The sequence below is a fragment of the Lutjanus erythropterus genome, chromosome 7 (genome assembly GCF_056507025.1).
Source record: "Lutjanus erythropterus isolate fLutEry1 chromosome 7, fLutEry1.hap2, whole genome shotgun sequence".
Taxonomy (NCBI): domain Eukaryota; kingdom Metazoa; phylum Chordata; class Actinopteri; order Lutjaniformes; family Lutjanidae; genus Lutjanus; species Lutjanus erythropterus.
In genome coordinates, this window is record NC_139323.1 from 34,975,751 (window position 1) to 35,002,321 (window position 26,571).

At 40.0% G+C, this 26,571-nt stretch overlaps 1 protein-coding gene across 1 annotated transcript in view; it reads right to left on the bottom strand.

The window, feature by feature from the left end:
* LOC146324303 (ephrin type-B receptor 1-like) overlaps positions 1-26,571 on the bottom strand; it is a 143,398-nt gene that overhangs the window by 40,156 nt on the left and 76,671 nt on the right. The window contains exons 7-9 of the mRNA XM_084723616.1: positions 20,818-21,080; positions 13,223-13,298; positions 11,713-11,837 (exon numbers count right to left, since the gene is read on the bottom strand). Coding sequence (XP_084579742.1) covers positions 11,713-11,837; positions 13,223-13,298; positions 20,818-21,080 — 464 coding nt within the window. The remainder of the gene's footprint in view (positions 1-11,712; positions 11,838-13,222; positions 13,299-20,817; positions 21,081-26,571) is intronic.

Sequence of the window (26,571 nt, forward strand, 5' to 3'; positions counted from 1 at the left end):
GACAGACTGTAATACTTCTTCAGTCGCAGACTAACTGAGACTAAATTTAGTGCTCAGTTTTGGCCTTCAGCTAAGACAAGATTAATTCTTCTGGAGTTCCAGTCCAAACTGAGACATTCACCATTTCCAGACTGTGACACCACAGACACTCTGGCAGGATGGAGAAACTGCAACATCTTGAGTTTATATTCATTTGGGATCTTTGTCACATCGTGCCAGTCTACACCACAGTCTTTATTTTTTACTATTTTCTTACAACACCAAAAAAAGACGGTTCAAATGTTCCACAAATGTTCCGATACCATTTTTTTCCCATCCTGATAACTAAACTGATACTACGTTAAAACATGATTAGAGACATATTTTAAATCCCCTCTTGAAACGCATTTTTATAGACTTGCTTTTATGTGATGTCATTGTTTTATTGTTTTTATTGCTTTTTAATGCTTCTGTTGTTTCAGTTTTATTTATACACATATTTTTCTTATTGCTTTTTAGGTTTTATCTTTTTCTTATTCTTTCATATCATTGTTTTTATTATTTTTATTTATATTGTCATGTATACATTGATGTTGCATGTGTTTTGTTCATCTTGTTGTAACTTTATCTTCATTTAATCTACGTCTTGTTTGGCCGTACTATTGACTGTTGGCTGTTGGCCTGTCAAAGCTCTTTGTAAAACTTTTTAAAAATGTGCCATATTAATAAAGTTATTGTTATCATTAATTATTTTCTAACAGCTGTAAAGTAGTAAAGACATATGGTTGTTGCATGGCCTGGCTCAGGTTAAAGATATGACATACAAGATAACACTTTTAAAAAATCTAAGACTTCTTCTGTGCACATAAAAGGTTAATTTCTCTCAGGTTTCGTTCACAAATTTTGTTCAAAATCTGTGTTAATGAGCACTTCTTCTTTTCCCAAGATAATCCATCCACCTGACACGTGTGGCATACAGAGATGCTGATTAAACAGCAGCTTTATTGCACAGGTTTGCCTTGGACTGGTCACAATACAAGTGAGAGTAAAATAAATAGCACTTTAAAATGTGCAGTTTTATTGTGAAGAAAAAGGCTTTTATTAGACACCAGTTCGCCCAATTTACTAAAGCATTTTTACACTTATTCCTGCTGCTACATTATCTAGTCATGGAAACAGAATTTGGTTTTATTTGCCCATATTAAGATATCTGCCTCCACCATAATACAATGGAGAGGATGTAGTGTGATGCTAAAAACTTAAAAAATGGCATGGGATTTTTTTTTTCAGGAAATGCTGCACCAGTTACTGATTTTATTGTGCTCCTGAAGGAAGGTGCCTGTCAGTCTTGTCTTGTAACCGGCACATTTTTACTGTCCTGTCTCGGTCTCAAACAAAGAGGATCCGGGATTTTTTTTTTTTCAAAAAGACCGATTAAGACCGCAACTGCAGGGACATCACAAAATTTCTTGTGCTTTGTCTGACTAATTTGTTAACATCATTACTGTGGCTGGATGCAAAACTTCCTGCTTCAAATGTAACCAATAACCTGACTCATTTCTAATTTGACGTTTTTGTTACCGTTAACAGCTTTCGCACCTCCTTCACACTCGCTGCAGGAGAGTGAATGTGGGAGACAGGAGAGGAAACTGTAACTGTCTGGGAAGAGATGTCAGCCAGATCTTGTTTAATAAACGTTGGCTACCTAAACCATAAAGAGTTTATTTGCAAAACGGCGTCCAAAAGAGGACACAAAGCAAGGTGTAAATTCCGCAACGCAACACTGAGACGGCCGGGACCACATCAAACTTTTATTGAAGCATAAAGAAAGGTAAACGTAGCCAGGAATAAACTTCTTTGTGTGGGGGGGGAAACAGGCCCTACTGAATTCAGACTGCTACCACAGAAATATATATATGTTCAAAGAATAAAGAAAAAATGTGTAGAAATGCAAAGCGTGTTGATGTTGAAGTTCTATTTGATCATGTTAGAAGACAAAATAATATACGGTACGATGCTCAGAAAGTCGTACTTAGCCATGTTTTAATTTGTAATTTCTGTCATTACCCTGCAACAATGGAAATGAAAGGAATTTGGCTTGTTTTGATCAAGACCTTTGTAGAAATATTGTCGGTCTAGATAATCCAAAGACCTCGGTTTTGAACAGTTTTGATTGGAAGTGTTATCTACTGACTAAGCCGTCCCAATGACAAATGTTAAAAGTTGGTTCTTTAGTGATGCTGGGTCATTGTCTCTAGAAGGACACGTTGCAATTATATTTTGTAAATGTCATTTTTTCAGCACAAGGAGAATTTCATTTACTCGGGTTGTGACGGAGAAAAAGTGAAAAGGGCATAATTCAAAACTTCAGCACAAAAAAAAAAACCCACAAAACTAACTGCAGTGCAAGACACCACTAGGATGGGAAAATAAAGTGTTTTTCTGTAATTCTGCCAATTTTTATCACGCTATTCTCACTTCTGAACCTTACTTCCCCCTCATCCTCCCTTCATTTTGTCCACAACTACTTCATATTTTGCAAAGAAATCTCCTCACTCCTTTCCTCTATAACCTCTTGCTCTTTTCCCACCTCTGTAACCCACTCTTTACTCCATTTCCTTAAAATATAACAAACTGATAATGCAGTTAATTAGCTACTGTCCACAGAGACAGATCAGAGCATTTAGTCTTCCTTCCAACCAGTCCTCTTCCTCCTGAGGTGAATTAGGCATCAGACCTATCAGGCCTATCTCATAAACCCAGGGCTACAACCTTTTACCTCTATCTTTCTATGCTCCGCTCCTTCTATGCTTCCTCTCGCGCCCATTTCTTTCAGATAAAAACGTTTTTTACTGTGGTAAAATCGAAAGGGCCTGGGGGGAACGACAGATATGGTGTGGTGATGGCATGAAAGGAGGGTTGGGGGGCGGGGGAATCCTGCCGAGAGGATGGAAGAGGTGGAGGGGTCGACGGCGGAGCGAAGAGGAGAGGAAGAGAGATGGTGATGGTGATGAGGAGGAGAGTTCAGGAGGGAAAAGAGCGGGAAGAAAGTGAGGGTTGGGGGTGGAAAGAGAGAAGAAGAGGAAGTGAAAAGAAGACATGCACATGAATAAAACAGGGTTAAAGATAACTGATCATAACAAATAGTTTGCCCTTTTATAGCCTTTAACACATTTTCTTACTGCTTGTGTGCATCTTTATTGTTAAATTATTGTATGACATGTCTTGTGTGTTAAACCTGAGTTAATCCAGCACCTTGATGCACTAAATTTAACATTATTAGGCTCTAATTTTTTAAAATGTAGACTACTGATATTCTGAACTAGCCAGAAAATCGCTATCATAATTAGCCCTCTATGGTACAGTTTGGCCTCTGGGTTCCGCAATCCTCATCTTTAATAATGGCGCAATACTTTAAAAAAAGAGGCTGGACCCAAAGGAAACCAGTGGCGGGGTTTTAATTTGTCACATGACTCTCTGGAGGCCATGTTGAACCTATTTTTTGCAGCCTTCCTCACATGGATCATCTCTCACCAGTAACACCGTACTGTTATGGATTCCCACCGTGACATTTTTTGGTCCCGTGTATTTGGTTTATATACTGTTCCAGGCGATAGCGTTTAAAATGTGCCAATAACTATTTTCTTTTATTTGAACTCATAAGCAGTGAGATGATGGCAGCAACACACGCCAGCAAACAGAAAACAACCATTTAAATGTAAAGGTGTTGCTTTAAGGTAATGCCTCCTAAATTTTACCTTTATTTCCTTCAAATTATTTTCTCTGTTTTTTTATAACAAAGATAACATTACAGTTTTTTCTTTTACCACCTGGCATCATAATGCATTTTATAGAGTTAATAATAAACACCCATTCACATTTGATGGTCTTTGGTACTGCTTATGGGTACTTTATTGGGTTGCACTTCATTTTACAGTGCACTAACAAGACATGACAAGGTGCTCTTTTTTGTCAAATTGGACAAAAACTATAAATTATATGTTCTTTATTAGACAGTATTAGACCATTACTAGACTTCTAAGCACAAATTACTCACTAATTAAGTCTGATAAGGGTCTAATACTGTCTAACAAAGAATATTATTTCTAGTTTTCATCTAATTTGACACAAAGTACAGCTTGTTACATCTACTGTAGCAAACCTTTATTGTTACTCTGATATGACATGTCTTTTGTCATTTATAAATATTAATTCTGTGCTAATGCAGTGCTTTGATACACTGCATTTAACATCATTAGGCTCTAATTTCTTGGTAGTAGACTGTTGATATACTGATATACTCCGACCTGCCATAATTAGGACACGACACAAGGACAACTGGAGAGTTTGCAGCATTAAAAGATGGGAGAGAATAAGACAGAGAGTTATATTTGGAAGTGGACATAGAAATGGGGGTATGGTGTCGAGGTGGGGTTTGGATTTGGTGGGGTGTGTGTGTGTGTGTGTGTGTGTGTGTGTGGAGGAGAGGGGGGGTGCTTGCCACAGTGAAAAGGTTAGGGGGCAGCCCATCTGGGAAGGTCTGTTAGCCAGAGATAAGTAGTGCCTCCCTGCGCCATATCAAATTTACTACATTAAAACCTCATTATCTATAGAGTGGCTATGAGGCGAGGAGGGGGTGGAGGAGAAGAAGATGGAGGGAGTGAAGGTGGAGAAATGACAAAGTATCAGAAAAGGAAGTACAGTACAGCTGTCAGGTAAGAAAAACCTGTCCCTTCTCCCTCTCTCCCCAGGCTTATCAAACCGCTCCCTGAGGACTTCTTCACTCGAAGCCATGAGCTAAAATTAGTCACTTTATGTGGTTCGCTCCTCTACAGCGCAAGACAGAGTATTTCTCACTTCTTAAGATGTGTATCAAGGATGAAGAAACAATCAAAGACCAAACTGTCAGCTTTTGACTCTGGATCTTAATTGGCTTCCATGTTAAATAATGTTAAAGCAAAGGCAGCAGCAAATAAGGCCGACTTGCATTAAAGGGGCTGCCCTGATTTTGACAAAGTAAGGGTTTTATCTGTGACTGTCAGACGGCAGCTACAGTGAGTGCAGCTCTTTTCACTCCGTCCTAAACTCGCTCTAATTGCTCTCCGAGAGGGAAAATCTCCGCTTCCTCTTTCTGCTGTTCTCCATCTTTCCCTGGAACTTCACTTTTACCAGAACTGTGAGAAGAAGGGGTGCTGAGGCTGCCGCTGCTGCAGCACCCCCGCCTCTCCAGATATATTTGTGTCGTTGCAGGATTTTGTTCTTTGTCGCATTACATCGCATCTTCTACACTGTCCTGTAGTTTGCACTGACAGGAGAAACATGTAATATATTTACTGTACTAAATCACAAAATGACTCTTTTTAATCAGAAGTTAAAATACTGGCTTCTCTGACAAGGATGCTCCAGCCAGTATGTTCTCCTTTCAGATTCCCACTCTGTTTTGGCCAATCTGCTCGTTTCCTGTTTATTCACTTTGCACAAAGCTTAAATTAATACAGAATGTTCGCCAAATGAGTAAGTGTCTGTTTATGAGTCCTGAAATCTCATTAATAATCTTTTAGAAGGAGAAGATCTTCGTAACGGTTAAAGTAAGCAATACGTTATAAGTTCCTCTCTTTTACCAAACTAAGATGAGCTTTATTAAAAATCGTTAAATTCTCGTGAAACACACTTCATTCCAACTCAACAGAAAAACACGCAAAACTAAGCAAAACCATCTTTGTTAGTCTGTCCGCTCTTTCAACAAGCACCACCTCTGATTTGGTGGAATTAAATTCTTAATTCATGGGTGAAAATACTGCAAAGAGTGTGACTCTGCAGGCTGTTCAACTCTCACTCTTCACCCAGCTCAGCGCACTCATGGTCCAGCCAGTGAGTGTGTACTGTGCTGCTGGATAAGAGCAGCAGCTGCCACTCTGCAGACTATTAGATTAGCAAAATAAAGCTGACAACTATTGCTCCAAACCCAGTCAAAAAAAAAAACATTGTTGGGCAATATATTCGTCCAATCGAGGCAGTAAGGCAGGCAGTCACTGAACTCCTGATCAACTTACAAGTGGATGACTTGTTGTCGCTTGTCATTGTCAAAGTATAATGTTGCGCTTGTGTAGATTTAGTGTCCCTGCAACCTGCAGGCAACCTGCATGAGCTTCAAATCTGGTGAGGATTCAACTATTTGATATACCATCTATGGTTCCAACTGGCTATTTGGACTGCAGTGCACATTTTTGAAATCTAAGGAGTTATATATTTCACCTTTAAGTGTCAGGAATGGCGCTGTTCATGCAGCTAACTTTGCCATTTTCATATTGTCATTTTTGTTTTTAGTTAAGTGATAAAATGTGTTTTTACATGAGCAAATTGTCCTTATTGTGTCACAGTGACTATGGCTTTTACAAAGTATGATCATTCCAACAAATTCCACAATACCTGCAGGAAATGAAAGCTTGGTTAGCGACATTTTCACAGCCTAGCTTCTGCATCTTTTCCTCAGAGTGGATGTTTGCTTTTGTTTATCAGCCAATATAACTTAATGTCACACTGATTACAACCTGTACATGCATAGTATTGCCCACTACTACTTGGCTCGATGTTTGTCTGACTGCTGCGTAACGTTCTCAACACGGTGAGGCTATTTATAAAGTCAGTCTTACATGAACATATGTTGACTAATTTTCAGCAGAACCTGCAAACGTTTCTTCTTTGGTAAACAGATAAAAGGCTTTCGGGTGCACACATTCTCAGGGCATGAATGTATTTCACTAATTGGAGGGGAATTAAAGATTTCTTTGAATCATATTTCATTACAGAAAATCAGTTAAGAGGACAGTTACGACCAAACTTCTGTTACATCAGATGTTAAACGCTGAATCTACATGCGTTGGCCATTTTAATAGTTTCTCAAAATGTGAGTCTGAGACAGGAAAGGGCACAGTTTGAATATAACGTAAAAAATTGCATGGTAATAAAGGCAGGACTGTATATTATTTGATTAAAAAGTATACTTTTGGGTGCAAAGATCATACTGAGCATACTGCACCAGCATACACACAGTATTACTTGAAAATCATCAACATACATAAAGGCAAAGTAGTAATAATCTAATAACTTACATATAATGACAAACAGTTGTGCCAGTGCTGTATTTAGTTTAGTTATAGGATTTATGTATTAGCAAGTAACAGACGCTGAACCAGGAGAAGCAATAACAACTAACAATAAAACGACACACTCAAACACACGACGTCTCTTTTCTTTCTCTTATGCAGCACAGTGAAATTATAGCCATATGTTGTGCTGGGAAATTGGAATCTGAGAGCGAGCCCTCTGGAGTCACGGACTTTAAGACTGTGCTTCAGTGTTTTTTTTATCAAAGGGAATAGATAAGAAACAAAAGAGTTGACAAGAGTCTTGAGCATTTAAAGTTTGCAGCTCTGTTTGTATCTGAGAGCGAGTTATGGAAGCACCAGCTCACTGACAGAACGTATTAAAAAGACAAAATGAGCGCAGAGACTAGCAGTGATATCCCAAAAAATGCCCAAAACTATTTTCTTCAGTTTTATATATATATATAAAAAAAAAAGGATTGGAAGATGGCAGGCAATCAAATGTGGGCTGTGGATGAGGGGGCATGTTGTTCTTTTTGGTGTATCTCACACAATCCCTTGTAGGTACTTTCTTTGCTCTTTGTTTTTAATCTGTCTGCAGCGAGAGTCTATCTGTTTTTGCAGCTGTTGGCTCACCTCCAGAAAAGATGAGGATATTCTCATGTTTGGCTTTGGGTGATAGATATGCTTTTAATTTAACTTTCGGTTTTCAAATGCATTGTGCTTCCCACTGACTGAATTACAAAGAGGACAAGATATGAAGCCACGGTTGGTCCTTTCAGTGGAGTTTTTTTTTCTTTCCTAGAGCAACAGTCTTTGATGGGAAAGCAATCAGGTCCTGCACGTTTCACCCCTGTATCACAGGCTGTCATTGGTGCCCCAGGTTGGACACCGTGTATGCAGGCTAATTTGACCGCTGGACTCTGGCAGTGATGTATTTTGTGCCTTAGTCTCCTGGTACATACAGATTAGGAACTTGCCCACTCCAGAACAGCTGGAAGCTTGATTACTTCAGTCAGACAGCCTCACAGAGCAGAGTTTTGATTTCAGCAGCATCCACTAGCGGATAAATTGGTGCTTTAGTCTTCCTGTCTTTAAGTGATTCAGCTAGGGACATAGAAAGATCTTCCAGAGCTCTCAAGATGTTGACAAACACAGCAGAAAGCGGTGGAGTGACATCTCTTATCATCGCTTTAACGCTTTATTCTCTTTTGCAAAACACTGAAAATGAGTGAAACAGCACTTTCACAAGGGTCGAGAATATTGCTTCTGCTGAGGAAACTGTCGCAGTTAATTTCCATCTTTGATCAAATCTACAAAGGGGCTTCAGCAGTCAAGAAACAACAAAAAATGAATTGAATCGCAGTTAGTCCACTGAATGGGAGTTGATCGCAAAGCTAGAAATACTATTTCAGAGAATGTGAGTGGTTCTCTGCTTGCAGCGACAACACACCTGATCCCAACACCGCCGTGGGCCCACAGGGCTCAGCCTCCATATAACTCTTAAGCCCGACTGATCCACATTAGTCGAGGCCCGACCACTGGATGTCTGCTGGTGAAGTCCCCTCCCCGGAGTCCAGAAGGGAGCACTGGTCTTATTGTTCCAAATGTGGAAACCGCTCCACCATGACAAAGTGGCTTCTCAATTTACCAGTTGATCTACGTTTCAACCCTCACCTATGGTCACAAGCTTTGGGTGACTGAATTGCAGATACAAGTGACCAAAATTAATTTCTTTTACAGATAGCGCACAGACATTTTGGCACCTGGAGTGGAGCTGGTGCCGTTCATAACGAAGGGAGCTAGTTTAGGCGGTTTGGTTGTCTGATAAGGATCCCTCCTGGGCGCCTCCCTTTGGAGGTTCTTCTGAGGACCCTGGGGTGGACCTGAAATACGGTGGAGAGATTATATCCCTTATCTGGCTCGGGAACGCCTCGGGATCCTCCAGGAGGAGGTGAAAGACGTTGCTGGGGAGAGAGAGGAATGTCCGGACTACTTTGACCTGGAGCAACGAAATCTCAGACGAACCAATGGAAGGGAAACGTGGAAAAAGCATGTGCTGCACGGTGCTTCTCACACAGTTCAGGGGCTGTTTTCTTTCTTATTGCAGTGCTCCAGGGTGAGATAGATAAGGTTTCAGCTGAGAACAACTTTTCAGGTCCCAGAGAAGTTTATTTTTGACCCAGAACGGGACTGGTTCTGTGTTGGTGGCCTAAGAGAGACTTGAAGACCACATCAGCAGTGAGCTGAATAAATCTAAGAAACAATCTTGCTCAACAAAATAATACAGCAAAACTAGTGGCTGCAGGCCAAGAACTCTCTAACATTCATCCCCATAGACTCTAGAATCTGTTCAATCATAAACATGAAGGATCTTACAGAGAAAAACACTGCTGATATTATACTTATATACAATGTGCAGTTTAATCTGCAGTGCATCATCAAAATATTTACTAAGTCAAGATGGAAACATTAGTAAACTGTTTGGTCATTTGAAGTTTATCTACATCATTGTCTATAATTGTCTTTTGGAAAACAGTTATGTGAAGAGTCATCTAAACAAGACACACAAGATTTGCATGACTTCTTTGTGGGTTACTCGACCAATTACACAGTTGATTTAATTGGATCTTCCAGAGTCCACAGATCTTAATTAGATTCCATATTGTGTGTCACAGCTTATGAAACTGTGGCGACTCAAACTATTTCATCAGTGGCTCGAGGAAGAAAGACACAAAGCTTTGTTAGATTCAATCCATCAATAAACCTTTCTTTTACAATTTAGCTGCGGCTATGTCGTCTCACAGTTTGACAAGTTCCCACTGTAGCCACTTGTTAATAAATGATGCTCATTTTATGCTGCACGACTATTATCAACAATTGATGTGTGACAGAATAAAGAGTAGCTCCTCCATCACTGTAAAACCCTGTCAGTGTGACGACAGGCTCCATGAAATATGCATTGTGGCTCTAAGATCAATCCAGACTTATTAGGAAATAATATTGTATAAAAGATGATGCATGAAAACCGAACGCTTTAATAGACATTGAGAACAAGTAAGAGCGAAAAGACATAAATAACAGGAACTATAAATCTACGAAAAATGTTGACATGTTTTTGCCCTCGGCTGTCTTTAATTATGTCGTTTCTATGAGGATCATCAGTCTGTCAGCTAATAGTAATAATGTTTTTTTAATGCTAAATGACTATAAATAATTAACAACAATAAGAATATCTCAAGAACTACACCTTACTGAGTGATCATTATTATTTTAGTTGATATTGTGGTGAATGAACACATTCAAACAGAAAAAACACTGTCATGGTGTCACTGTTGTGTGTGCATGTGGCTTGGGTGTGACAGTGTTAATTTTAACCCAAGTGAAAAAGCTCCTTACATTACTTGCAGTACTTAACTGTGCCATCAGGTGCAAAAAACACATTTACAATTAAACTAGCATGCTTTTGACAACCTGTACTATTATGCATATTTACTTTTTTTTCAAGTTTTGGTGGAAATATGCATATTCACTTCCTTTACCAATAGTTAAACGAGTTCATTGCCGCTCCCATGTCTGTGCATTTGCATTCATTATGAAGCTAAAGCCAGGATGATTAACTTAATTTAGCATATAGACTGGAAACAGGAGGAAGCAGCTGTCCAGAGGTAAAACAGCTGCCTAAAGACAACTCTAAAGCTCACTAACTGACACATTATATCATGTAAAAAATACCTGAATAACAACAACAAGTTGCGGCTCTACTGAGTAAGTCTAAACTTGCATGTCTTTCTCAAACAGCCATGAAGATTGCTGGGAAAAAGAACATCACTGTCTTCAGCCTTTATATGAGGAATCTGTGCTCAGAAAGCAACAGAAGATATTAAAAGAGCCAACACACACTCTGAACTCTGAATTTCAGGAGCTGCCTTCAGGCTGGTGGTTAAGAATGCTAAACTGTGGATTAAATTGAACAAGTAACAGTACTTGGATTTGTATTAGGGACCAGAATATTGCAATCTGACCAGGGTTCAAATTACACAGGAGCTTTTGGTGGAGCCCTATTTTGCAGCGCACGCTGCTGCTAAAACACCTCACATGCACGTGCATATGGAAGTGCAGAGCAGTGCAGACAATTGCAGGGTTACAGTGAAAAACATTGTACTGCAGACAGTTAATACTGTCAATAACAACAACAACTGTCACACGCTCAACATGTGACTTTAAGCATAAGTGTATGTTTTTGTGTGTGTGTATGTTGTGTGATGCAGCAGCTTTGAGTGCAAAACAAATAGGGACAATAAATTAGACCCTAACATTCATGCACTATGTGACATATTTTTGTTGTGTTACTTTGTCCAGCATCTGTGTACAAATAATGAAGACTTGTCCATGTAAAAGTGCAGACACACACATCAGGCTTATGAGCTGGAGTATTTGAGAAGCAGTGAGACTGTTGCTGCTCCTCAGTAACAGTCCTGATAATAGATGACTTAGATGAAGTTGATATTGATCCGCCTGTTTTATCAACTCTAATGGATTACTGGCTGTGACCAACACAGCATCACACACACACACACACACACGCACACGCAAAAACTCACGGACATTCATCATCCCACTCTACCTTGTCATAGTATCGTATCTCGTAGTCGAGGATAATTCCGTTGGGCTGTTCGGGCGGTGGCCATGACAACGAGAAACTGCGGCTCGTTGAGCTCACTTGATGCATTATGGGAACCACTGAGGGAGCTGTTAAAAAACACATAGACACACACGCACACAAATACACACAATCAATTAGGCAGTTAAAAGATCCGCTAGCATGCTTAAACACCATGAATATGGAAATATAGAGTGTAATGTAATGACATATTGCCATGGATTATTTACACCCAAAGGAGAAAAATGTTTCCTCATCCAGGCTCATGAAAACAAATTACTGCACTTGTCACTGATGGGGAAACAAGAGTTATGTCTGTAATGCATTTTTACCCATAATTTTAGGAACCAGAAGCTGTTAGCTATAATGTATTTCATGGTTTTGCCTCTGGGATCTTTTTATGAGGCGGTTTTCATCACATTTGTACTTTACTTGATAGCGTACAGTCGAGAGAGGACGGAATCAAGACACGGAGATTGATACTCCACCAGCAACAAGTATCAAATTGATCCAAGTTATATTGAGATAGAGACTGTATACATCTTCAACAGCTGAATATCCTGGGACTGCCATAATCTTCAGTAAATGCTGCGATACCTCATGAGCCACATGCGTCTTCTGTAGTCATAATTTGACAGCGTGAGTGAGCTGTCGCCTGAAAACCTCACAGCCTTTTTTAATATTGCCACAATTGACATTTTACAGGGTTCTCTATATGTCGAGTGAGCTTCATACCCTCAGGGGCCGTGAAGTACGCTAAAACCTATTGCATAATTTAAATGCCCCCCCACCCACCAGTGCAGTCGACCTGAAAATAAATCAGTTTTTGTTGAGTCCTAAAAGATTTCAGGGATAAGAGGGTTTTTTTTTTTTCATCCGGCAGTGGTAACAAATGCGCTCAGAAAGCAGCGGGGTGACAATGGATCATGTTTCGATTAGGAATGAGCCCGGGTCGCCGTGGATGAGGTAAATGATGTGTTTTCCATCAGAGCAAAGCAGCTTTTAAATCTAAATTTGGGTAGCGGTGGAAATATCACTTGTGTCTGTCTCTATAAAGTATTGATGGAGCAGTAACTCCACTCACTTTATAGTCTCTAAGAATTACACTGTCAGAGACCGAGCGAGGGGGATGGAGAGAGGAGGGGAGGGCAAGGAGAGGGGGGATAAAGGCGAGGGGAAGAGAACTGAGGAAGAGGCAGGGGGGACAGAGGAAAACAGGATGAAAGCGGTGGATGTGCAGGAAAAACAGAGAAATATGGAGAAAAGGGGAGACAGAGGGAGAGGGATGACAAGCTTATAACATGTTTTATGAATTAAAAGGGCTGTAGCTCAATTTCCTTTATCCCCCTAGCCAGTATAATCCACTGTGCCCCAGGGTATGCTCACACACACATACATACATGTGGTGCACACACACACACACACACACACACACACACATGGTGCACACACAGCTTTTGCGATCCCAACTCACCAGCCTGATTGGTTGTAATGTTGATTGACAGTTGCTGGGCGGGATAAGGGCTCTTGTTGGAGACTCCGTTGACTGCCTGTAGAGCACAAAGTGTGATGGTCAGCTATTCCACCTTAAAAACAATAGCTTCTGTTGTTAAACCTGTAAAGCTTTCTGTCCTCTTCACAGCACAGATTCAGTTTACACTGTTAATGCAGCAGCAACCCAAAAGTAATTAATTGAACAAATTAAATCAAATTTTATTTATACAGCAGACATCAAACGCAACTTCCAGTGTTTAATTTTAAAGAGCTAAAAAACATGAATACAAAGACACACAAAAATAACACACATAAAAAATAGGAGATGAAATCAACAGTAAAGTGCAAGTAAAAATCAACCAGTTTAGATAAAATATCCACACTGTCCGCTCCAATAGGCCCTTGATTTCAGACACAGATAAACAAAAACTGGCTTTTGATTTTTAGCCAGTGACTGGCAATTCCACCAGCAGGGCTGCCAGGTCTGAATTTTTCCCACAGAACTGCTCTACTTTTTAAAGTTGTCGCAGGATAAATGTGTTGTCCGCTTGTTGGATAGACCCGTTTTTGCGTGCAAATTATGTTAATGACATCTGTAGATACACATCCATGTTTGAAAAGAAATCATTTATTTCTACCTAAATCCTACCAAACTGATTCCAGATCAGCACACACACACAGACGGACCTGGCACACGTCACACGCACGCCCACATAAACACACAAAAATTCGATGTGCCTATGCCGTCCACCAGCTGGTGTTATTGGCCGTTAATCTGCCATTGGACTGGTTTTGTCACACAGAGCTGGCAACCCTGCAGACCAGCTAAAATGACAACTGTTGCTGGCAGACTTTTATTAGCTGATTAAGCTAATGTTAGCTCTACGAGTTGGTTGATTTCAGATCACATGCCCAGTCATATTGTGCACCTACTCAGAAATGTATTCTAAAAAAAATACAAAAATCCAGTTCATTGTATTTTTATATCAAATTCCAATCCAGTTTTTTTCTGTAAAACAAAATATAACACATGGTTACATAAGACAGTTTCAACTAACAATATCATGGGTCTACTTATCAATCAATCTTCACTTTTTAGCGGTGTAAGGCTAATGCTAAGATTCATTAGTTAGCTAGCTAGCAACAGTGTTTGTTTTTGAGTGTTCGCCACCACAAAACTTGCTCTGTTTCCTCATAATACCATGGCTACTGGCCCACGAACAAGAATTTCTTAACGTTAGCTACACGGAGCATCCAGGCCTCCCTGATTAATGTTATAGTACAAAAACACAACCTAATGACTTCTTTCACCAATTTGGATCTGGATCATATTTATGGAGAAAATGCTTTGTGTTTTTCCCTCTGATATCCTGCAGCTGCTCAGCTTCAACTCTGGTTCAGAGCCTCTAAGTGACTAGGACTGAACACAGCCTCCGAGACCAAATGAAAATGTGGTACAAAGTGCAGCTAAGTTACCTGACTCAGCCCCGGGTGCCTGGAACCAAACCGAGCAAGAAAACCAACCACTTTGTGTTCTATGCCTGCTTTAAATTTAAAATAAACCAGGAAAAAATGCAGTAGTAAAATTGGCACAGACTAATAAACCCCACTGCCATTTGAAAGGACTACAAATAAGTCAGTATGCTATATCATTCTTAATATTGCATTAACATGATGGGGCATTGTGGGTGTTTTTCTTGCTCACTGTATGTGTTGCCGGCATATGACGCCGTCCAGCAGGTTTGTTGTGGGAAGTGTCAGTGAGTCTCTCCCAGGTGTGAGAGAAGCACACAGCCACAAAAAAAGTGCTTTATGCTATAAGAGGCATTTAGGTTACTTTATGGCCTCTTCCTGCTTTTTTTTTTCACAGCAAAGTTGGTCCGGGCTGTGAAAAGATATTTACCAGCTACAAGTTGGGCTAAATTAAGATAAAATAACCTAAAAACCCTCGAAGGGAACATGCAATCATATTAATCATGCAGCGACCACACAGCCCATGTATGGGAAGTGTATCAGATAGTCACAGATTTTATGATTTTTTTTATTGAAGCAACAATATATTATATATTTATTGTTTCATGCGTAGAATCATTAGATCTATTTTCTGGTCTTAATTTTGGGCTTATATCAAATTTTATTGTCCTGTTCATACTGTGTGATTTTAAATCTTTTTACTGATGTTTTTGTGTGGAGAGCAGGACGCAACCACTTTGTGGAAACGAGAATCCAAATAATCCAGCTTCTTTCCTCACAAAGGATCAGGTTCTTACCTCTAAGCCAGACATAACCGGCTGAATAGAGACCAGGTGTCAGTTTGCTAGTTAAACTAACTAACTGCTAAAACGTCGGTCAGTAAGTTCAAGCCCATCAAAATGTGCGTGCATGTTTGGTGCGTCGTTTGGTGGGAGGGGCTTAGCAGAAGCAGAGGCTGAAGGTTTTGTGTATGTTCAAAATTGCCTACTACAGCTTTAAAGGGCTAGTCAGTTATGCTTTCACAATATAAACTAAGAATAATTATGAAAAATGTGAGATCAGATTATTCATTCTAAAATAACCCTGTTTGGCTGCTTTGCTTATAAACTTGAAGAAAGACAGAGGTCGGATTTTTCTGTTGTATGTTTGTTTGTTTCTAATGTTTCAAGAGAAACGGCATTTAGAATGAGGACTAACCGATTAGTTTGTCAAACTTAATAATATCTGGTTTGCTGGGGTGTTAAAATGGTCATATCTCAAAGGTAACCCTAGTTTTCTTAAACTCTTGAGAGATTTGTATGTGTTGTTTTGTTCATAGTGCACATTATACAAGCTATTTTTTTTTCATAATGTCACACTGCTTTGTTTAAGATCTGGGTAGGATGAGGGACAAAAAAAAACCCTGGTTAAGGTTAGGGTAAGATCACAGTTTGGGTTAAAATTATCACTGTTGCGAGATCTTTCATGGGTCTGGACTTCCCTTTAACACACGAGAGCCAAAACTGCAGCTGCCAACTTACCATCTTTCTCTTTTTACAACTAAACAGCCTCTTAATCACAAATAGGCGATATATTAACAGAATATTGCTCTATATTTGATCAGCACTGCCTCGGTTGACAACTTGATCTGTGTTTTTTTTTTAGTAGTGTGTGTTCAGACGACACTCTTTTGGATTCTGGATAAAATATTTGCACCACTTTCTAATCTCTTTTTATAGAGTGTATCACTCTCACTATGATGAGTAATCCAAAGACTAACAGACCTGTCATGCAGAGTTACGGTTGCTAAGCTGTGATTGGAAAATCACTGTTCAGGGGAGGAATTTCACAAACAGTCAATTATCAGCAACAATGAGACGGTTTTCATTTCAGCGCAGAAGCTCTGCCAGTGTCTTCTTCAAACAGTCAGGTCTCACCGTCTTTCTCGTCTCACCAACACAAAGATGCAATTAACAGGATCCCAGTGTGTTTTAAAGACCACCTAATTAGCTGTCACATATTGTTTGTCATGGACTCAGTTAATCATTTTGACGGTCGAAACAATGTCTTCAGTCACAGCAAATCATTAGACAAAGGCATAGTAATTAGTGACGCTAGCTTAATGGCTTACTCCAAGCTCTAATTTTATATTGTTTTGTTTGTTTCATCGTCATTTTACCTTTTATTGTGTGTTTTTCCTTCTCTTGAGTTCCTGGAATTCAAAAATATCAGTTTCACCACTGAGTATTTCTATCAAAGACTAATTTTTGCAAGTTAAAGTCTTCAAATGACTTCCAACTTTGCTGCCACTGTTTGGTTTATTGATGTCAGTGTTTTCACTCGGTGTATAATTTAATTCAGGAAAAACACAAAAGACAAATCATGTAGTCCTGGATGGATATTTAGCTCTGTTTTTTAAGGTGGCTGCCTTTAGTAAACACATTAAATTCCAATCAATACTTTCATAATCAACACTTTCATTATCAGGTCAATGTTTTGGTAATTAATTCATACATCACTATCGATCCGTCCGTCCCACGACAGACTGCTTTCAAAATGGATCAACTCCCGGCCACGCTACTGAGCAGATCTGGAAAAGAATAATGTATTATACTCACTACTACTGGGCTGGTGCATTCATATTTGCCGGTACCGAGCCCGGACGAAAGTTGGATGAAAGAAGGGCATCTGGCGAAAAGAGCCTGTGACAAATCAAATATTTTCCCTACTGGGCACAAACCTCATACCTCCATATTTTGACATTTTTATTTTTTTCATAAATCAGGTCTATTGGTCACCCCTTATGTCTCTCTGTGGCTTATAACTGTTGAAAAGTACTAAAAAGAACTACAAACTTTGACTAAGCACCACTCAGTTAGTTTAAAAAACATTTTTCATTTCCTGAAAAGTACCAGTTATGTACATACGAGGGTGACAATATGTGGCTCATAAAAAAAAGTCTGATTCTCGTACCGGATTGGACAGGACCCAGTTTGCAAGCGTCCGCAGTGGACAGATGATCTGCTTTTAAGACTATTCATGGGGAGAAGATGAAAAACAGAACAAGTTGTATTCCTGGAAATACCCTACTTCTTATTAATTAGGTCCATTGGACTTTAATATCAACTTAACAATAAGACTAAGATTTGGCCACATTTGGCAGATTGTAAGAATCCAGGACTGATTTAGGAAAGTACAGTAACACATTCCCTTCCCTTAACAATTACAACTCTAGTCACCTTGAATCTAAACAACCAGCCTTGATGGTGAAGGAAGATTGAAGGGTTCGGTCTTTATAGGCATCATGGCGGCCTTGTGGTCTGAGAGAACATGATATTACAGCATTAAAGCCTCCATGTCAGAAAGCATCTAAGCAACCTCAGTATCCTTGAACATCACAGTGAATCTGGCAGATATTTAACAAGTTAACAACACACTTAGACCCAAGGCTGTTTTTAGCATAGTTTTAGTATATTTTTTAGTTTTAAAGTGTGAAGTAAAACTACTTTTTTGTGGTGCAACTTTGGGGTACTGCCCTGTCGCATCATTTCGCAACCCGGTTAGTCTATAAAATGTCCTATTGGACTGAAAACCCATTTGTTCCACAGCTTATTATCCTAAAAGAAACGCCAGTTTTCTCTGAAAATACACACTGCAGAACTGCAGTTCTCCCTCTTTGTTCTGTGACAAATCTGCAGCGTTTTTGTCCTAAATAGAAACTCTAAAGATGGTCTTTCTAGCCTCACACCGAACGACATTTTACGTGATTTTATCGTCGCAAACAAATTGCCAATGTTGGAATAAAGTTTTACCTCAGCTGGTGCTCATCCCCATCACCTGAGTTGTTATGTATGTTGGGGTTAGTGTGTATTTGTGTGCTTCTTTTCAGGATAATGGAAATTTTGGATGTTGGAATAAATAATGGCATCGTACCCAACTTTGAAATGCATCTTCAGCAAAGTTGGATAATCCCTTTTTTTATTTTATTGTATTTTGTGAAGCGAGACATATGACGTTGCGACAGACTCTGAAACATTAGGAGACATGACAGGGTTAACGCTGATAGTACAGACAGGTATTGGCGGCAACAAGAGGAGAAGGAGAAATGTGTATTGGATAAGGGGGGGAGGCAGTCTGAATTCCTGTGTGTGTGGGTGTGAAGGAACAACAGGGGAGTAATTAAAAACAAAAAAAGGAAACAGTCAAATCAATAGTGAGCAAAAGAAAGAGAACAGCTTGGAAGAAAAGGAAGCTAGTGACGTCCTACATCCAGTCATTTTATTTATTTGTTTCATTATTACTTTTTTCTTCTTTCTTTTGCACTTTTTTCCTGCACCATGCAGATTTTTCGAGTCTTTTGCTGGATACATATGGATACTATATGGGGGGGTTATCCTGTCTCAGCCACCCCCAGGCCCTTGAGGAGGAGGCTGTACCCCGTCACTCTATCACCCACCCTGAGCAGCACCCAGACCCAGTGAGAGGGAGCCTGTTCTGGTGCGGAGAATGATTTTTTTAAATTATTTTTTTAACCAAGTTGGATAATTCTTTAAAATTCGACACTGTGTAAATATCAAACAAACCTGACATGTCAAACCTGTGTCATGGCACTTTATATTGGTCAAGAAAGCTCATTTCTGACTCTTATTTGAAATTGGATGAGCTGCCGTTTCGATCAGGACTTGAAGAGATCCAGTATCTCAATGGGACCTTCCTGGCTAAATAAAGGATCAATAAAAGACGGGAGGATTATCTTGCAGGAAGTGTTTGAGACATTTCGACACAAGTTTCTTTGATACTTTCCGATGCTGTGATTGTGGGTAACTATCTGTGTCCCGTGACCCAAACCCGCTGTTGTGAATCCAAACCAAACTGCAGCTGCCGTCTGTCTGCAAAGAGGCAAGTTAACTTTTTCACACATTAACTGTGTGATGTTCAAAATAAGGAGTTTAATCTCAGTATTCCTTAAAGGGAAAATGTGGTACTTTTCAGTCAGTGTTGATGGTAAATGTAGTCCACTGAAGCGATACATTTCTCAGTGTGGGTTATATTTCAGAGCTCAACTATAAGGAGCAAGGAAAATGCCATGTTGGGCTAATAAATCTAGCAAGCAGTTAAACTATTTAGATATTAGAGGTCCAGTCATTTTTTTTCATGCAAAAAATGGCAGAAAATGCTGTTTTCAGCCTCTCAAATTTGAGGATTTCCCATTTTTCTCTGCTTTACTTGACTTTAATGCAATACTAACATAAAGAAACAATACTTGATGTGTATTTCGATACCACAAAAGTGGTTTGTTTTATTTTTGAAACAACCTTCAAGCCAAATTTTAGGCAGGGCAATAAAGACTGAGCTAATCTGAAATCTTTAATGAGGACTCAGACCTTCTGTCTTTATAGCTTCGGTTCTTTACTGTTGAATATTAAGAGTCGTATTAAAAGTGCATCGATACTTTCACAACCGTACTCTTGTGTTTTATCATAATAAACTGAATATATTTGGGTTCTGGACTGACAAAACAAGACATTTAAAAGCATCACCTTGGACTTGGAAAAGTTGTGACGGGCATTTTTCATTATTTTCGGAGATTTTCGGAGATTTCTGACCCACTTGCCCAACCAGGCAAGTGAAAAAACATTAATATTGAACCCTGTATTGATCAAGAAACTGAGCTCTAATGCTCTCAGTGCCTAACAGGTGTACCAGGAAGTATTGCACATGAGCTTCTGATGCCCAGGCCTGTTGCTGTGTGTCACCATCTGACATATAACTATTACTTTGTTGGCCAGAATATAGAGTTAGGTTACAAAAAAATACTCCTCTCACACACACACCCTGGCTACCCAGAGGCAGAGACCAGAAATTCAAGCTGAAATTGGGGTTATTTCTTCATCAATGTGACATCACTGGTTGGACAACAGATTTTTCAGCAGGAGAACTCAGCTTTCTTGGTCAATATAAAACACACTGAGGAATCCAATGTTACAACATTGACTGAATATCCACATGAAAAGTGGCAAATTGGCCCTTTAACAATGCCGAACAGCGTGCACGCTGAACAGAACTCCTCTCAGAATAAATAAAGCTTCAAAAAGAGCACCTCTCTCTGCTCACTGGACAAACCTGTATCTCGAAGGTGTACGAGGTGTGGGCCCGCAGCTTGCTGATCTCCACCCTCGTTTCCTTTAAGCCTCGCTTGCCCGGGACGAACGCCACGCTGTCGTCGCACGGCTGGCACGCCCGGCGCTCGCTACTGTGGCACCGGCGGCACAAGACGTTGTAGGACAGGTCGTCGCGGTGCCCGGTGTCACGTGGCGGGTGCCACTCCAGCAGCACAGACGTCTGGTTGACGACCGAGACCACGTTGCGAGGAGCCGAGGGGACACCTGGAGGAAGACAACTGGAGGTTAAAAAAAAAAAAAAACACTGACAGAGGAAAAACACAGTTACTGGCCACGCTGACGTACCGCAGATATCAATCAGGTGAATTCAGAATCCGTCATGTAAATCACTCCTCCACACCTGGACGCAATCAAACTTCATTATGGCGAGTGCTCGAGAAAATCATTTGGATTTTTATTGGGAGTGCTTACTAATGGCTTACATATGGATAAATGTTTTCCTATCAAAGGATGTCTGGTATTTTATAGCTCCGCAAGCTGTTGCTTAAGCAGAGCATCGCTGCATGTTTGGAAACATTTCAGCTGATATAATATTAAAGTAACTATCAGGCCAAGAAGTCTCACATTGTTAGTGAAGTAAATGTGTGATGGGAGCGGACCACATCAGATATGTTGGGGCAGAGTATCACTGTCCTCTCAGCCTCCATCTTTATCTGTAAGCATGTCTGACCCATTACTGAGATTAAGTAAAAAACCCAACACATCCTACAGATATTAAAATTTAAACTGGGGCTGCCGAAGGAGTAAATTAACCTTTATTTAAGACAGCGTGTAAGATTTAGGGGAATCTATTGGCAGAACATGGCAGAAATGGAATACAACTTTCACATGCCATGCTTCTAAAGTAGGACTGCAACTGATTATTATTTTCATGATTGATAACTTGTTGATTGTTTTCTCGATTTATCAAATATTTGTCAGAAAATGGCGAAAAATGTCGATCAGTGTTTCCCCAGCCTAAAGAACTTCAGTTTATTGACATAAAGGAGCAGAGAAACAAGAAAATATTCACATTTAAGAAGCTTGAATTTGTAAATTTTTTTTTTCTTAAAAAATGACTCATACTGATCAATACTGATTAACTGACTATCAAAATAGTTGGCAATTAATATAATGTTCAATTCACTGATTATTTGATCGGTGCAGCTCTATTCTGAAGTATATTTTTTGAACACGCTCATAAAGTCACATGATCTGATCATGACGTGACCCATCACCCCCCCTTCAGTGTTTGTCATGACTTAACTAAAACCCAAAACCATGACATAACTTTACTGACATCAATTTGTCAAACAAAAACATTTGTTCCTGCCATTTTGAGGCCGCCTACACGCAAAGATGCCAAGTGTAGCTTCCAGCCGGTACCGCTGGTACAGATGTAGAGAGTCTGGGCTTCAGCCAGCTCTGTTTCTAACAGACAGAAGGTGACCTGACAGTTCAACACCAGCCAGAGAATCTCTTTTGTCTGTCACTCTGCAGTCACTCAGTCAGTCAGTTTTCTCTCTCGCCGGTTCTCTCTCTTCTCTGTCAGCTCATCTCTTTGATCTGAGGAGAAACTCTGGTTTTCGGGGGTGTTATACCGAGCCTTAAACGCACACCCAGAGTTTTCACAAGGTTAAACCTAGCGGGTTCACTTCTCCTTGACTGTTCACACACATCACAAGACTCGCGACGCGCTCCGACACGCCCGAACGACACGCTGGAACAAGAGCGGTTGAAATAAAATGGATCGTATTCAACCCTGGCATATGTTAAATCCCAGAGTCATAAGAAACGTCTGAGATGCCCCTGCGGAATATGTGCATGTGTGTATTTGTCAAACAGACACGCAGAAACACCCACGCTGCAGAATCAAAGTGCTAACAATCAGTAGGGGGTTGAAAATCTAAGTCGCACCATCTTATAAACATTCCTACTGAGAGAGAGGACCCGTCAGAAACTGTGCATTCATAATTATACACACGGGCACATGCAGTGTGTTGACACAGATATTCACTCAATCTTACTTTTCATCTGAATGACACAAATACAAATTATTTTACGCTGTCAGACACTGGCAGAGTTCAGGGCAAATACACATTCAGATAAAAAAACATGCCAGAAAATAGGTGATAAAGACATTTCAAAGGTATAGTTTGTTTTTGTTTGTTTTCAGTGGGGTTGTATGAGGTACTAACCCAAAGTCAATTTAACCTCCTGAGCTTTTGTTGGTATGCATTTTTAATTTTGTCCTAGCTAGTTATACACTCACTGGCCACTTTATTAAGCATAGTTGTTCAACCGTTAGTGCAAATATCTAATCAGCCAATCACACGGCAGCAACAACACATTTAGGCATGTAGACGTGGTCAAGACGACCTGCTGAAGTTCAAACCGAGCATCAGAATGGGGAAGAAAGGTGATTTAAGTGACTTGGCAGCTTGTACACCTTGCTGATACCAGGTTGGACCCCCTTTTGCCTTCAGAGCTGCCTTAATTCTTCACAGCACAGATTCAACAAGGTTCTGGAAACATTCCTCAGAGATTCTGGTCCAGATTAACATGATAGCATCACGCAGCTGCTGCAGATCGTCCATGACGCGCATCTCCCCGTTCCACCACCTCCCAGAGGTGCTCTATTGGATTGAGATCTGGTGAAATGCTGTGAAAATATTCTAAATAAAGAATACATTGAACTTGCATGGATACAGATTGAGAATGAACTTGCTGCCTCTTTTAGGCCAATAGAGGCACATAAAATTGTACCAGGCACCAGGAGACGTAAATCAAAGTTTATAAGATCTCTGTCAGTATAAACAAGGATATTGTTCAATCTCGAACAACATCAATTTGAATAGGAAAGAAAAAATATCCTGTGGGAATCACGGTTGGATCAGAATATTAGGAAAGTCAGTGACTTATATGCGGCAGACACTTTATGATCCTTCCAAGAGTTTAAAGATAATTTTGGTTGAACGGACAAAAGGGAATTTGAGGGACGGCTTCAAATTAGGAGCTGCGTTAAAAGTTTGGGGGTTGTTTTAAGCAGAAGATCTAAACTCAAATATATAAGAGGACATATATATAAAACCACACTGGCTGATGCAGGGCGGTCAGTCAGAAATGCACTCGGCAAATGTCCACACTACAAAATTATAAACAGGTATTATTATACGTAGTTACACAAAGAATGGGGCTTATGGAGGATAATTATTGCTGGAGGTGTTGAAAGGAAGCAGGTTCGTTTGTTCATTTATTGTTCGTTTGTTTCTCCTTTCTGGAAACAAGTCAAACGTATTGGAAAGCGGTCGCATAAACCGGTGCCAGAATCTCCCCGGCTGTGTTTACTAGGAGACGCGTCTGTCCTACCACCAGGTGTATCCAAACAAAAAATTTGGACTAACTTTGGCAGACTTTATTGTGATTGTCAGACAAAGCCTGTTTTTTTTTTAATGAATGGTTAAAGTTAATGACAGACATTGCCTCCCTTGAATAATTAATCACAAGGACTAGTATTTATTAAAGGAAGTTTCATTAAGTTTTTACTGTGCATTTAAGAAACAGAGATAAAGACGCAAAAACATTCCTACCTGCTTAAAGTATTACTTCATTCTACTTTCATTTTCATGTACTTACGTGGTATTTTATGTGATTTACACTTTGTATTAGTCGACTAAACTAGTTGTTTAAACTATTTATTAATATTTCATTCATGCACAGTGTCAGTTAACTGTTTCCTCTAAGGCGTTAGTCGGGGCTGCGGCCCCATCAGACAGCAGCCCCTCTCACCGTACGCCGTAACTGCTTATGCCCCAATCGCTCAACTCTGGATGTTTATATCAGCAAAGTCGGACAGCCGACGGCTCATAAAACCACCGTAGTTTGGCAGTGTTTTAATCTAGAAAATGGAAATAATGTTGAATGTAGACTGTGACAGAATAAAGTGGTAGATAATCACTCGACTGGAGCAACATGTGACCACATTCAGCACAGACAAGGACATAAACCTGCAGCTGCTAGCACTGCTAACGTTAGCCACACTGTGTGTCAGGCTGGCAGCTAACATCAGCTCCGGGTCATTTACCCGCCGACACTGTGAAGCCTTTACTGAGTTGTTGTAGGTTTATGTGAAATATTTGTATTGCACAGTGCAAAGTAGCGTGAATTTCAGCAGCATTTAAAGTACGATTTGGCGATTGTAGACTGTGATTAACGGCTTCAAAAGGCTCTTAATATGCACAGTAATTTTTTGGACAGTGTTTGACATTTTAAATTAATAAATTCTGCTTCCATTTTAACTGCTTTCTGAGCATTTTCTTAGTGTCAGACTAGTCGACTAGTCTCAATTAAATTTTGTTTTTAACCGACATAGAAATTAGTTGCCAGGAACATCCCTACTTTGTGTCCCTTTTGTGTTTGTGCGCTCGTTTTTTCTTTTTTTCCTCTTGTTTCAGACTATCTAATGCCAAGATCTGTTTTTCATGCTGTAATGGAGCAACATTTGCTGCCATCCACGTCTTTTTCAGACACGTCCCTGCTTATTTCAACAAGACACTGCCAAGTTATTGTCTTAGATCGACCCACTGGTGTGGATGTTTGTTTTGGCTGTTGACCCTGTCCACAGCAGCACATTGCTCAGCTTCCTACACTGGTACTCCTGCTGCTTCTCCCAGCTGGGGCCATGCTGACCGCCATCCACTCTAGGTAATACACTGACTTATGGGTAAGTGCTTCACACAGCTCCACTTTAAAAAACAACAACAACAACAACAACCTCTCCCTTTAAATTGACCATTGTGCTGCGACAATAGAAACCGTTTCAGCACTTGAAAGAGTCATCTGTACTGCAGTGTGCAGCCACACTCGCTGCACTGCACTTCTTCACTGTTTTGTAAGCGGCTTATGTAGTAACAATCTGACCTTTACACAAAAATACACTTGCAAAAAACCCACACACATGTACAGGACACACACACACACACGCACGCACACCACCTCCGTACCTACGCGGCCCATGAGGCATGCTTAAGGGATGATTTTCGGTCAGCCAACTATCCACACTGCATGCTCACTCTTCCATTTCGCTGCTGTGATATTTTATATGTGATTGAGTGCAAACCAAATAAAAAATACACCGAAACTCCTTCTTATATTAAAGTTCCATCCTACGGTTTTCTGAGTTTTTCCACTCTTCCTTTTCATTGTTGTTTGAAAAGACTTGTAACTCCATTTGTTTTCGCCCTTGAACTGAGAGCACCAAGGTAATTCACAAGCTGTGTAGGCTGAGTAGGTTGACACCTGACACCTTTTCGCTGGGGAAGTTGATTTTTTTTCTTCTGTCAGCATCAATTTGAGAGTTTGCTGCCACTGTTTGAGGTGAGGCTTTTCATGTGCTCCCTCCGTTGTCAGAATAAGTTAACCCCCTAAATTGTTCCATAGCCACTGTGGCAAAAACCTTTTTTTTTCCTCTCTGTGATAAACTGCAACAGATGATGAGTAGTGACACGCTTTGATTGCAATACAAATGAAAGAATAGAAATAATTACAGATATTTCAGCATGTCCATAATGAGTTTTTAGCGTAAAACATGAAACCTAATCCTACATTACATTAATGAGCGAAAAATCACTTTAAAGGTCGACTCTCTGCATGTTTTAATGGATCATTGTATCAGTTTTGATTATACATCTAAGGCTACCTTCACACCTCGACTGGT